At 39.2% G+C, this 13,279-nt stretch overlaps 1 protein-coding gene across 1 annotated transcript; it reads right to left on the bottom strand.

Moving 5' to 3' along the window:
- Window positions 1-4,100: 4,100 nt before the first annotated feature.
- Window positions 4,101-12,512, bottom strand: myorg (myogenesis regulating glycosidase (putative)). The gene is made up of 3 exons (XM_059330091.1): window positions 12,450-12,512; window positions 9,036-9,413; window positions 4,101-8,121 (listed from the first exon to the last, which is right to left on the bottom strand). Exons 2-3 carry the CDS (start codon window positions 9,296-9,298, stop codon window positions 6,330-6,332), a joined length of 2,055 nt encoding a protein of 684 aa, XP_059186074.1. The 5' UTR covers window positions 9,299-9,413; window positions 12,450-12,512; the 3' UTR covers window positions 4,101-6,329.
- Window positions 12,513-13,279: the final 767 nt, after the last annotated feature.

The following is a 13,279-nucleotide window of genomic DNA, read 5'->3' as shown; positions in this document are numbered from 1 at the left end:
AGCAATTGTGAATTAATTAACATAACCACTCCTCACGCTCAAAGGGGTGGCATTAAATTGCTTGTTTTGTCCAACCAAAAGTCTAAAACGCAAAGTTTTTTGGTTTGGAAAAGAAGGATAAAAGAAAAGCAGCAACCTAGTCTGGAACATGAAAATCTTTAGCATTTTTGCTTGATAAATAATCAAAGTAGTTGAATTTGACCACTTATTAAAAATGGCAAACTATCACAACCCAATTCAGAAAGGCCTTATCTATAAATCTTAAGAGGAGCGATTGCATAAATTAACATTTCTGACTATCTTTACTTCCATTTCCGCATCACGTTATATTATTTGATTAGTTAAACCAAAGAGATATTCATCATAAATCATAACTTTGTTGTATGCATATGTCAAGGAAAACATATACACATGTTAAATACCTAATTAATGAGACCAAATAAATGCATGTAGGCAGAGTTAAGCCTCAGGTTTTTTCTCTCATAAGCGTAACCATTTTTAAATACATCTATCTATTAAGCAAGAAGTGTCTGTGTGTGTGTGTGTGTGTGTGTGTGTGTGTGTGTGTGTGTGTGTGTGTGTGTCTAGGGCATATCTCTCTGACCGTTAGTCAGACTGACCTCAGGTTTTGTATGTGGCTTGTGCATGGCACGAAGGTGTGCATCCTCGATTTTGAAGATTTTTGAATTCATTTTTCAAAATATTAGTTACGTAGGACGTGTTGCGGTATTGTTTCCGATCAGACGCCCTTAAGGGGAGCTCCGCCCCATTGTGTGATAGGCCTACACCTGGTCAGTAACTCAATTCGCTCTGGATTTCCACGCCTGACTCATCTCATCTGTAAGTCTATTTAGCCTACCTATCTGTCGGAGTTTTAAAGTGCGCTGCAAGGTTAAATTTTCCAATAATATTCAAATAGTTTCCAGCGAAAATCAATGTTCAGTGTGTAAGTGCTGGATGGTGTACTTACCTTAGTAAGTGTTTTATGGAGTTGCAGACGTTGTAGTGTGGCATGTAATATACGAATACATACAGTACTTCCTACGGGCACTGCACTAGTTATAACAAATAGTAGGCTCTTGTTTGTTTTCACTAGTAAAACAAACAGAATGTCAACTAGCCTTTCATACTAGATTCAGTGGAAAATTGTCAGAATTATATGAACATACAGTGCTATCAAAACTATGCTTCTTGCTAAAAGTATTTTCTTTTAAATGCTCGTGCCTCAAGTAGGAGTGTGTTAAAGTGCAGCTATTGTCGTTAAATAGTTTCTGAATAGTTGCATTTTATTATTGTACTCCGGAAGAAATTCTGACCAAATAAAAAGACATAAGAAAAAAACACAAATAAAAACACCAAAGAAAGCCAATAAGAAATGAAAAACAGTGTTAATAATAACAAAAAATATGAAACAAATATGTAAGTGGACTTATACACGACACTATACTTTACTATCACACCCACTCATAAAGTTAACAAATGCTGCTACCCGCCAACACTGACTATCTCTGTCCCTTTAATGCCAGAGGCATGCTCTGAAATCCACAAAGGCTGCAGAGGAGTGTAAGCCTGATGCAGTGCAGCGAACCGACAGGTGAAAAAGATAAACAGATGCGAGACAAGTCTCTGGGGTGTTGGGTTCATTTGTTACCTAGCGAGGACAGACATATTCCTGTCAGACAAGCCATGGCAGCTCCAGATGCGAGGTCATTCTAGTTACGGAGTGAAAATCTTGGGTTAAGGACAAAGATTCTCACTTCACACAAGAGACGGCCATGGGGTTTTATTTCCCCTGTGGTCTTCTACAATAAACGCTCATTCCACACATAGCTCCAAGAAGCTGGAACGCTTTTTTAATGAAAACTGAAGCTTATTCATCATTGTTTGTCTCTCGTTCATATTGATTTATAATTGTGATCCAACAACAATTTTGATGATGGATTCAGTATTTTTAATGCTCATATACAAGCATTTAAGTGATTATGTATGATATGTTGTTTGGGATATATTTTTCATTAATTAGCTAATTCAAGTGTGCATTTAGCTACACAGATTATAGCATAAATTGAGGTGATTTTATGTCATATTTATGGCACAATAAGCCACATACATACAATACTGTGATTAAATAGTTCATTTTTACACAAATTCTTGATCAAGGTTAATATTTATTCAAGAACTGTCAGGTATTTCTCACAACCGAGGACATTAAAGATAGTTCTGATTGAAAAAAAGCGAGCTGGAAAATTGCAAAATATGCATCTATTATTAACGTTTTTATGGTTGTTGCTCCAAGCACCACTTCTCTCTGTGTATAATATATATGCCTTACAGGGGAGGACAGACAGCAGACAGGCTCAGGAAAGGAGGATATGAGAAGGTACTTGAGACACACTGGCTCCTAACCAGAACAACTGGCGTCTCTCCTCTGCAGATGGACACACAGGTGGGCTCACAGGTGGGGAAGGAAGAGGGGAAGTGCTCTGCCAGTTTTGTGTCCTGCTCGGTGTGTGTGTGTGTGTGTGTGTGTGTGTGTGTGTGTGTGTGTGTGTGTGTGCGCGCGCGTAACATCTGGACCATGGTCCACTGACATGTCAGAGAGAGGATTTATCAATGAAGCCACACTGCACCCTTCTGGACGTCAGCAGCACCACATTGGCAAAACACCCACCGATTTCATGTCTTTGTTTTGTTTTCAAAATCTGTTAAGAGTCCATTCATTAAAAAAAAGAACTATTTTTTAATGTCTTTAATAATTTTTTTATTTAAATGCTCTGAGTCAAAATGTTAAGCCTTAGTCGCCATATTACTGCGATCAACATTAGGTAAATGTGCATTTTCTCCTTAATTTAAATCAACAAACCCATAAAGCAGTGACAACAGTATAGCATGTGCCTAGGGGTGTTACTGTATACTGGTATTGACGGTTACCATGATTTTAAAAGTAATACATTATGATATCATGTTAAATATGCATAAAATGTCATGTACATCAAGAGTCTCTTAAATCCTTTTCCAGTATTATTCCGTTCTTGCCAGAAGAAACAAAATGCAAAATAAACAAAACTGAAGATACATTTCACTGATATCTCTACAGAAATTGCAATTATTCAGTTACCGTTGTCTTTTCACAATAAATTTGATTAATTAAGCACCTATTGTTTAAAATGGTCATTTTTTCTAATCTTCTTTCTGTCAACCCTCTTCTTAAAGATCTCCAAGCTCCCCTTAAAGCGCCTACATTCAGTAAATGACTTGTCCAGCCTATGAAAAGATGGGCACAACCAAACAATATGATTGCAGAAAGCAAACCAACAAATAATATTGATCCTGCAACACACAGACAGCTAATCGATGAATATATGTCCTCCCCGCACATGCTGCAAGTCAAGATCAATTTTAAAGAAAGATGAGGCATTGGCAAATGAAGTGAAGTAGTTCTGAAGCATATCCCGCTGTTCTGAAATGGAATAAATTCCCCAAACATATGAAAGATCGACTGGAGCTGTAAGAAATGGTCCTGCCAGGCTGTTTGAACTCAGACAGAACAATCATGCTTATGGCTGTGATTCTAATAAATATTGTTGCTGTTATCGCCTGCTGAAGTTTATCTTTTTTATTCTTGGTGTCTGCTTGTTTCATATCACTTGCTCTCTGGCTTCACATCATGAACCACCAGATGATTTATTGATCTGAACACAGCCTCCAAATAACCTGCACAATTGTTTCATCACCTTGTCATTATCGCCATGTGATGAGTCGGGGACGAAAAGTTGGAAAATGTCCCTCAAGGGTGTCTCTTTCAATATTGCATTGATAGGCGCATTAGTTTTCATGTATTGCAGACTCATAAGAGGTCACAGGTTGTTATTGGCTCACCGGTTGCACGGTCAGCTTACTGACCTGAATTTCATGTCCAAGTGTTTGTATTTTTCTTGTTTTTTATGTGTAGGTGTGTAAGAGTTGGGTACATATTGATCATTCTCAGAGGATATAAAGCCAGTCATCTTGTCATAGGAGCAAATGTAGTAATTGGGTTTTTGGTATCATGTGTTATTTATTTAAAAACTAATCTTGTTGTGTGCACAAAAAAATACTCGTAAGAAGTCAAACTTGGTTTATTTGAATACATTCATACAAATCCACATGAAATATGCACTCTTGCATTAGTGCAATGTTGAGTTACAATAACTTAAGGCAGACAGCACACGCTGGGTCAGAAGAGCCAACAGCAAAGAAACATTCAGTCCGAGATATACCGCCTCTCAGTCTCGTCATAAAGCAAGACAGTCTGAGACAGAAATAGCCTCAGAGGTTGGCCTGGCCCAGATGCTGAGTGAGAACTGCTATAAATAGGTAGTGTTATGATGACGCTACGTCAAAAGGCACAAACAAAACTTACTGAGGTCAATATGTAAGTCACATGGACGGCAGTTACATAAGAATGAGGACATTGCACTATATGGAGCTTTTTTGTAATTTCACAAAAACACGATTGCTTTTTAATTGCAGGTTCAAAGCTCATCAGAATCTACCTCAACAAGTTATTTCAATGTTTGAATTGAATGGATTGGACTTATGAGTCTTTGAACAGCTATTTGTAAAGCTATGTGTTACCAGTATTATTTAAGGTATAACGTACAGCTAGCGGGTCATTTTCGAAAAATAAATCCCCGACAGGGAGATAGATGCAGGTATTAAATTACCCTCATGAGAGGTTTTTTTCACAATAATGACCAACTTGCTGTACATTTGCCCTCTTATCACATAGCTACTTACTGAAGATATATTTACCTTGATACAAAATACTGATTAAAACAGTCTGTTATTTTTAGCCACGTTCTGTTATTCAGAAATAACACACCGTAGCAGGTTGTGACTGACCAAACAAAAATGAGTATTCATAAAGCCGTTAAATGAGCTTTATTGGTTTCTCTTTGGAAGAAGTAATTGTTGCTTTAGCCTGAGTCTGATGAGACAATGAATATGAGTTGCATTTGTGCATCTGTGATATTACATGATGTACTTTGATCTAAAACTGTGAAAAAACTTTTTTTTTTTTTAAATTTGTGTTAACAGTCTGGCACATAAATGTTTAACTTACCTCATAAAGGGTTAAATTAAAAAAACAATATTACATAAGAAATATGTCACATTATGTAACAACACAAAACATTCAATATAAAGCATAACAACAAATCGTATATAGTATGTAGTGACAGTAATTATTGACACATGGCACTTAGAGATATCACTGCAGTTACACAATATTCACATTAACAAAAACACACTGTACCATTCATTTGATAACTGAATGCGGCTATATTCACGGCATCTGGAGTACCACACTGTATGTCAAGTCAGAATAAAGTAACAAGAACATTATCACTAAGCTTATTGCGTTCAATGTATTTTACACTATAGTATGACTAGCTGTTTAGTCAGCAAAAGCTCAATAAAAACAATTACCAGACACTTCAAAACACACTACAGCCAGAAAAAGCTGTTACCTGAGGAAGAGCATAAAATATTTAGTGCCTAATAAAAGGCATCTTCTTCTGGGCTAAGAGTAGTTACATGACACTGTGTTCCACAAATGAGCACGCACGCAGTTTGTAATGATTAAACTTCAAGCATTCATCCTGGTAAGTGAAGCATAAAACCTGACTTCCTGAAAAGTATCTCGGAGCCGAAGAGAAGAAGAGTCATTAGCGTCAAAGGAAAGTAGGATTCCTCAGTCAAACTGAATTTTTTATCAATATAGATGGTTTTATGTAGCCTACTAGCTGCTGAATGACGATAATGACACCCCTTCAATTGTCCTCCCATCTGTTTGGCTTACATTAAACTTCAACTTTATGGCATACAATAACAACTATGCCTTTTTTCATTCAGTTTGCATATTCCCTTTTTGACAAATGTTTCATATATGTGTGACTTTCACAGGCTTTAAAGTGAGACTATGTAACTTAGGTGCTATCCTACTTACTGTGGCTGATGTCAGCAAAGTTTAAACAAATATTGCTGATCAACTGATGTTTTTAGTCTGTTTGTCAACTTTTTTGACTCTTCTCTGCTTGTCCTCAGCCACAAAAAAAGAAAAAGAAAATGACATGTGCTTTTTAGCATGTTTGAGTGGCACAGTTTGTGAAGTAATTGAGTGTTATAATTTAAAAAAAAGGCTTCATATTCTGTTGCAGAAAAGCTTTTCAATAACAAACCCTTTTCACACAAGCATAAAAAAGTCAAGCAAAATGCTACATTTGTGAAGCTTGTCTTACAAGCAAATTGCAGCAGAAGCTAATCAAGTCTGTTCAGCTTTACATTCACTACACCCAAACAAAGTAAGCAATCTCATCCAGGTCCACAGGATAGTCTGTGAGATGCAGTGGCTCTTTGATATCAAATCTCTCCCCCTTGTAGCTTCGCCAACGGCCGGCTGGGAGGTAGATGTCTCGCTCTTGCTTTCCCGGCTCTAAAACTGGGGCTACCATGAGGTCATCCCCAATCAGGAACTGGGAGTCGATTTTATAGGCTGTCTCATCACCTGTGGCAATCCACCACAGTGGCCGTATTATTGGGTCCCCGGTGTCCAGCACCTCACCAGCCAGCTCCAGGACCCTTGGCGCCACAATACTCTCATGGAGGGCTGTGTATTTCCGAGCAATTTCGATCACCTCATTGTCGTATTCCCACGGAGGAATGGAAAACTGCATGGAGGGCATGAAGGCCGCCAGCTCCAGCCAGCGGATATAGAGTTCTCGATCAGGCAACACATGATTTCCATCTGTGCGGTTCAGATAGGCGTTCCCTCCGATCATGTCCGGGAGGATGAACTGATAGCCGAGAATGCTGATGGTGAGCACTGTGGGAATAAGAGATTTGAGACCCAGCTCATAGCCCCAAACAGAGTCTCTGTCGATTGGTCTGAAGAAGCAGGATATGTTCTGGGACTGGTAGCCACTGCGCAGCTCAGCTCTATCATTATAGGGAATGGCCATTTCCGTGTAACGTCTTGTGAAAAAACTTGGGTCCCGAATGGGAGTTCTAGTACTGAATTTCCATGGTAAGTAGTTGGTCTCCCCTGCGTCAAATTTAAAAGATGATACGCCAAACCTGGAGCGCAGCGAACGCAGCTGGGAGGAAAACCAATCACGAGCTTCTGGATTTGTGAAATCCAAAATGCCGCCAATACCATTCCACCAGCGCACCAAGGCTGGCAGCCGGCCTGTGGGCTCCCGGACAAACAGCCCCCTCTCCACACAAGTATGGAAGTTTTCAGAGTCGTAGTTGACAAAAGGGTGAATCCACAGCGACACCAGAAATCCATCTGATTTCAGCTTTTGGAACATGGCAGAAGCATTGGGGAACTTTGTTGTGTCAAACTCAAATTCTCCATAGCGGCTGGTGTAGCGGTCATCTACTTCCAAGTGGCTACAGTTAAAGGAGTGCTTGCGGATGTTTGCAGCATAAGCTAAGACTTTCTCTTGGTCAATGTCAGTCTTATGAAGCGCCCAGGTTGACCATATAGGATGGCGAAACATGACTTTGGCGGGCACTTTGTTAGGTTTGTTGAAGTATCTACGGACCATGTACTTGTGTATTGATGTCACATCCAAGCCCACACACACTCTGTAGCTGAGTTCGGCGCATGGTGCCTCTCCTGGGTTTGGCTTAAAGGGACTGTCATTGTATCGCGCCTGGAAGGACATGGTCTTCTCTGTGTCATTCCAGCCCAGGTGGAAGGGCACTGAATTATTAATCTTGATGGCCGTAGCATTGGATGAAAGCCAATAACTCTCCAAAATCCCACCAAATTCATTACGGTTTGAGTAGATGTCACTAGTAACAAAGGGTTTGGGAGCCTGTTGGCCAGAAATAGAAATAGGCCAGTGTTGAATTGCTGACACAGCACCACCATACCAGTGTGCAAATGTGTATGTCATGGCATGCTCTACAGGAATGTCAGGAACCAGTTCCTCCCAACGCACACGGTAGCACTGTACAGTGTCCTTGGGGCGCACTGTCTCTATGAAAAAGTTGAGTTTTCTATCAGTAGTGCTCCCACAGCTCAGCATCTCCCCTTCTTTGGAGCATGAATCCAAATCCAGTGTGCCTGACCTGGCAACAATAAAATTGAAATACAATTACAAGAAATCACTCTCAACAGACACCTCACATTTCTGTTGTAACATTTAAAGATAGTTAGATGATAGATTATTTGAAGTGGAGTTGTCTGAACTACCTAACCATAGTCAGTGTATTACTACTGTTGATGTCAGTCAGCATGGCCGCAGTTTGCAGAAGCAGGCAGGAGTTATGACACAGAGTGCAGGTTTATGCAGGGCGGAGTTAAGATCTTTTCTATGCTCGCTTTAACGCCACCAGACTTTACTGACAAACCAGAAACATTATCTTGCAGAACACAGGAGCTGCTCGTCTACTGATGCCTCAATAAGTAAGTTAGTTTGTGATATTGTGTGACTTTTTTAAAGGGTTACTTTGGATACACCAAAGTCACACAATAAGACAAACTAACTAACTGATCGAGGCAGAAGAAGAGCAGTGTTCTGTCAGATAGAGAAAAAGTTATTTTTTTGTCAATGGAGTCTGGTGGCTTTGATAAGAGCACAGCTTCAGTTACTCTGACGTAAACTTAAACACGGTAGTCTGACAGCAAGGAAAAGTGGTGAAAATATTATAAATATTGCATACCCTTTAACTGATATTGATTTTTAGGTGGCTGAAATAAGTTTTGCTGCTGCCTCCATCCACAGCAGTAAATTTTCTTGCTTCTGTGCCAGTATTTCTGCCTGCTCCTCAAAACTGAGGGTGTGCCAACCATCATCTACTGTAGGTAATACAATGATTATGGACATGTAACTCATACAATCCCACTTCAAAAAATCCAAACTATCCATTGAAGTAACTGAAATAACTAGCATACATTTACATTTTACATAAATGTTTCTGATGTATCTGAAATATGCAGTGTTAAAAGCATAAAAATTGAAAGACTGCTGAAAAACACCAACCTGAAATCCATCCTGAAAACAATAGACCCCCCCTGGTTGCGGATAATGTAGCCATCTTTATTCAAATCCAAGAGCTGAGTCTTAAGCAGCTCAGCTTTGCGCAGAGAGGCTATGTAATAACACCATGCAGTCACTGCTGCAATTACCAGCACCAGGCCGATTACTCCAGCTCCGACTAAGGGTCGAGTGTCCTTGCTGTGTTTCTGCTTGGGGATAACATCTGTAATTGTGCCTCCCGCTCCTCCAGGTACAACTTGGTACATGACTTGTCCTGTTCAGTGGGCGAATCAGGGAGTCGCTGTTCAAAAGATCATAGAAATGTTTTCCAGGAACCAGCTTTGCTGCACTCTGGCCCCGTTGCTCTGCCTTTTTGCCTGCCTGTCATGGGAAAGAGATAACAAGCTTAGTCAGTGTCTAGGTCTTCATGCAATATTTGCTTTTTCATACAAAGATATTTGTTAAGAATAAAACAAATGGCTGCATATGCTGAGAGCTTATCCCTTAATATTGCTTACCAGTTCTGGTTAGTCAAGAAATACTTGAAAATCAAATAACTAGGAGAGACATTTAGGCGGATCAGCATGAGATGCCAGCCTGTTTCTCAGTCCATCTTGTTTCCTTGTCAGTTGAAAGCCTCCATTACATTTCAAGCATTGTCTTACATGCTCTGCATTGCTGCACAAAGTGATTCCACAGCACTTAGAGGTATTACGCTGTCAGGATGTAAACTTTAAAGATGTGTCTGAGATTTAACAAAACAAATCTACTGCCAATTACCCATAAGAGGATAAAGTGGATGTTCCCAGCAGTAATTCTAACATATGAGTTCAATTGAAAGAAGACTCATTTGTATGTAAGGAAGTAGAGGAGCAGAAAAGGGGATTTTGGCCTTAAAGCTCTGCCAATGTGGGGAAGGAGAGGAAAGAATACTAAACTTTGTACTCCGTCAAGCCAGACCAACAAAAACTTTAATCATTCAAGCCAAAAAAAAACAAGACATTTCGACATGCATTTTCATTTCTATTGCATTTAGACCGGACTTTCCCTCCCAGCAGGGATACACGAAAAACATAATTAACTAGCTGATGTTAGTTATTGTGGCTTTAGTTAATCAGAATAGATTAGATTAAGGTGCACAGCCGACCGAGGGGAGTTCAGTCCTCTCCAGATTCCCCGTTTGCTGACGAGTCGTAACTGCAATTGAACCTCATGGTCAGACCTGGCAGCAAGGGTCGATAATAAAAAATGCTCGCTATTAATTAGCAATCTAATTGACTAATTCTGTGTTCAACCACCCTTAGTATGGATTTCCCCCAACAACAGGAGTGATAACATGAGCCCATCATTAATTAACAGAGAACTAACTGTTGGTTCCTTGGAGATCCACTCAGGCTGCTGGAATTGACCAGGGAAGTCATTAGAAGATTTACTGTATTTATTTATTTATTTATGTCTTTTTTTTAATGGAAAAGTGTAAGGACAGCTGTACAAACCCAACCTATGATAATCTATGAATCACATCAGGCTGAAACTAAAAGTTGTTTTTATTGTAAATCAATGATTATTATCCCAATCACTTATTTAGGCTGTAAAATTGTAAAAATGTTATAAAATTTCCACCACAGTCTGGGATGTTATATTTAAGCACACAGAGTGATATATCCACATAGTGTGCAAATGAATAGAGAAAAGTGACAACATAACAGGTTTTTGATGAACCTGCATGAAGTAATTTGACTGTGATCCACATAGACGAATGGAACCAGAACATCAGAGCAAAGGTAGTACTGGATGACTGCTGTCTTGCTTTTGCCCAGGTGAGTATATGCATTTGAAAATGACTGTCTTTTATGTTGCCATTTAAACTCCAATATGTATTTGGAAGCACCACTGGCAACAGGCTCCTAACAAACCTAGCTATGGCTGCTAACTTGCAATTATTTTCTACCCAAGCCTTTCCCAGAGGTCTGCTGAATGCTGTTACATACCTGGTCGCTGCTTCAAAACACAAATAAGTCACAGCCCATTGTAATTCTAATACAATCAAACATAATCTTTATTAAACACTTCAACTTAACCTTAGATTAATTCTACTCTGCCCGACATAAGACAGAGGTTTTTGATCCATGTCTGCTGCCGATTCTTTGTAGGGTTTTTTATTAATTTCTAGCCCTTGTTTTTTCCAAGTTGATTGCATGGCACAGACGTACAGAAACGGTACAAATCATGCCTCCAGCTGCCTGCCCTCCACCCAGAGAGTGCACTCATGTATGTATGATGACATCATATGCAACCCAGCTATACAGCTATACAGGTATACATTGGGCAGGTCTGTGCAGATACAAACCCCTGCAACACTGTAGCAAATGGAGATCCTAAAAAACTACCCTAGACTGACACTACAGCACACTTTTAGTTTGTCATAAGTGATGACTGATAACTGTTTAATAAGTCCAGGCCTATACATTGTTGTTGTTTTTTAAGGAAAATCCTGCATCAAATATTATTTTACAAAACATAATCCATCAGCAATACAATTATCTGCTTCAAATCTTATGTAGACAAAAATATACAAATATTGATTTTAAAAAGTGAAAAATGTCCGTCCTTTAACAAATTAATTGTTTAATCCTTGAGACAAATAGATTTTTAAGTTTTTTTCACTCATATAGTGGCTTTTGTGAACAAATATCTTGAACTCAAGAATGTTTTTCTCATGTAAACAGTGTGAATGCGCGAAAATGTTCAGCCTGCAGCATTTCTTTGTTTATGGTGTGATCAGGGGGTTCATATCTGCCGTTTCAGCCGATTCACTATCTATTCACACATGGAGAAGAATAAACAGAAAAGTGCTGATACAGTCGGAACAGAGGTCTAAGAAAGGAGCACTACCTCAACAAGCACGTGCATGTTTGTGTGCGCGCGTGCGTACTGTGAGTTTGCGTGTGTGGCATGTTACAGTTACACACTCTGCTATTAAACGTGAATATATAAGTACATGGCTGAAGTTTACAGAGCATCGACAGGAATGATCATCAGTGGCGATCTTCACTTCGGATGTGTCTGTTTTTTAACAGTTTATAAGTGGAACTTCGCACTTCTAAACTTCATATTATATTGTGCATGTTTCTTTTTAAAATAAAAACATGGAACGTATACAAACGCGCGTTTATAAAGTAATACTCGTGGAGAAAATTATGTATTTTTTTTGCAAAAGTAGACACATTTCTAACGTTACATACAGTAGCATATAGTCCGACGTATAGAAGCCGTTGTGCGCGGTGGTGGGTGGAACAAGAAAGTTAACGGAGGGAAAACAACCCGGAATAAATGTTAGTACAGTGACATATTATTATCGCCCATGTTTGTCCTGTTATACATTGAGCTGTTCATTAAAAAATAGTCTTTGCCTACCGATCAGCAGCCGCCCCCTCAGCAGCTCCGAGCACAACTTGTTTGCCACAGTTTACAGAAAAAGACCAAGGGGCATCAAGGCGTGTTGATGCGTATCCGCCTTTTCTACGCCCACAACGCTATGGGAAATGTAGTCCAGTTGGGTGGAAACAGAACTGTTTATTTTCTCATTCTGCACAGATTACACTTTTCGCTTGATTTGAACAGTCACACTGGCTGAAAAACCTTATATAACACAAGTGGTTTTATAGTGTGCCAAAACATGATTTGAATAACTGCAATTGGCAAAGTCAGAAAAAAACACATTGCTATTTCTATGAGGACTAGATGTCTGTCTGTGCTATGTATAGACAGCATAATTTTTTTCAATGAATTGCATGGACGGATTATAAAATAATGGGCTTCTGGACACAGACATGTACAATCCCCCATTAACTCTCCACATCAGATCAAGACACACAAACTTTAGAGTTGTGTAACCCCTTTTTGGTGGTGTTTTGTGTCTCTTTGTCGCCATAAAACATTTCTCTGTGGTTCATGTCTCTTTGTGTCATTTTGTATCTGATTTGGTCTTTGTGTAGGTTTTGTTTGTTTCCATTTTGTATCCCTCTTTGTAGTTGATTGTGTCTTTTTGTGGTTGTGTTTTATCATGTTGTGGTAGTTTTGTGGCTCTTTGTAGTTATTCTATGTCTCCTTGTGGTTGTTTTGTGTTGTTCTGAGTCGTGTTGGGTCTCTTTGTAGCAGTTTTGCATTTCTTTGTAGTTGCTTTGGTCACCTTATGTAGTCCTTTTGTGTCTCTTTGTAGTCGTTTTATCTTTCATTGTGGTCAT

This window comes from Centropristis striata, chromosome 3, assembly GCF_030273125.1.
Source record: "Centropristis striata isolate RG_2023a ecotype Rhode Island chromosome 3, C.striata_1.0, whole genome shotgun sequence".
Classification (NCBI taxonomy): Eukaryota; Metazoa; Chordata; class Actinopteri; order Perciformes; family Serranidae; genus Centropristis; species Centropristis striata.
The sequence above is the reverse complement of the archived record's forward strand: the minus strand, read 5'-3'. Positions and strand labels throughout refer to the sequence as shown.

What these genes read in the sequence shown, in the direction of transcription:
- myorg (XM_059330091.1), bottom strand. Translation starts at nt 9,298, where the DNA reads ATGTACCAAGTTGTACCTGGAGGAGCGGGAGGCACAATTACAGATGTT. An exon ending in GTTTTCAGGATGGATTTCAG is followed by an intron (nt 8,122 to 9,035) that starts GTTGGTGTTTTT and finishes TATTGTTGCCAG; the next exon opens with GTCAGGCACACTGGATTTGG.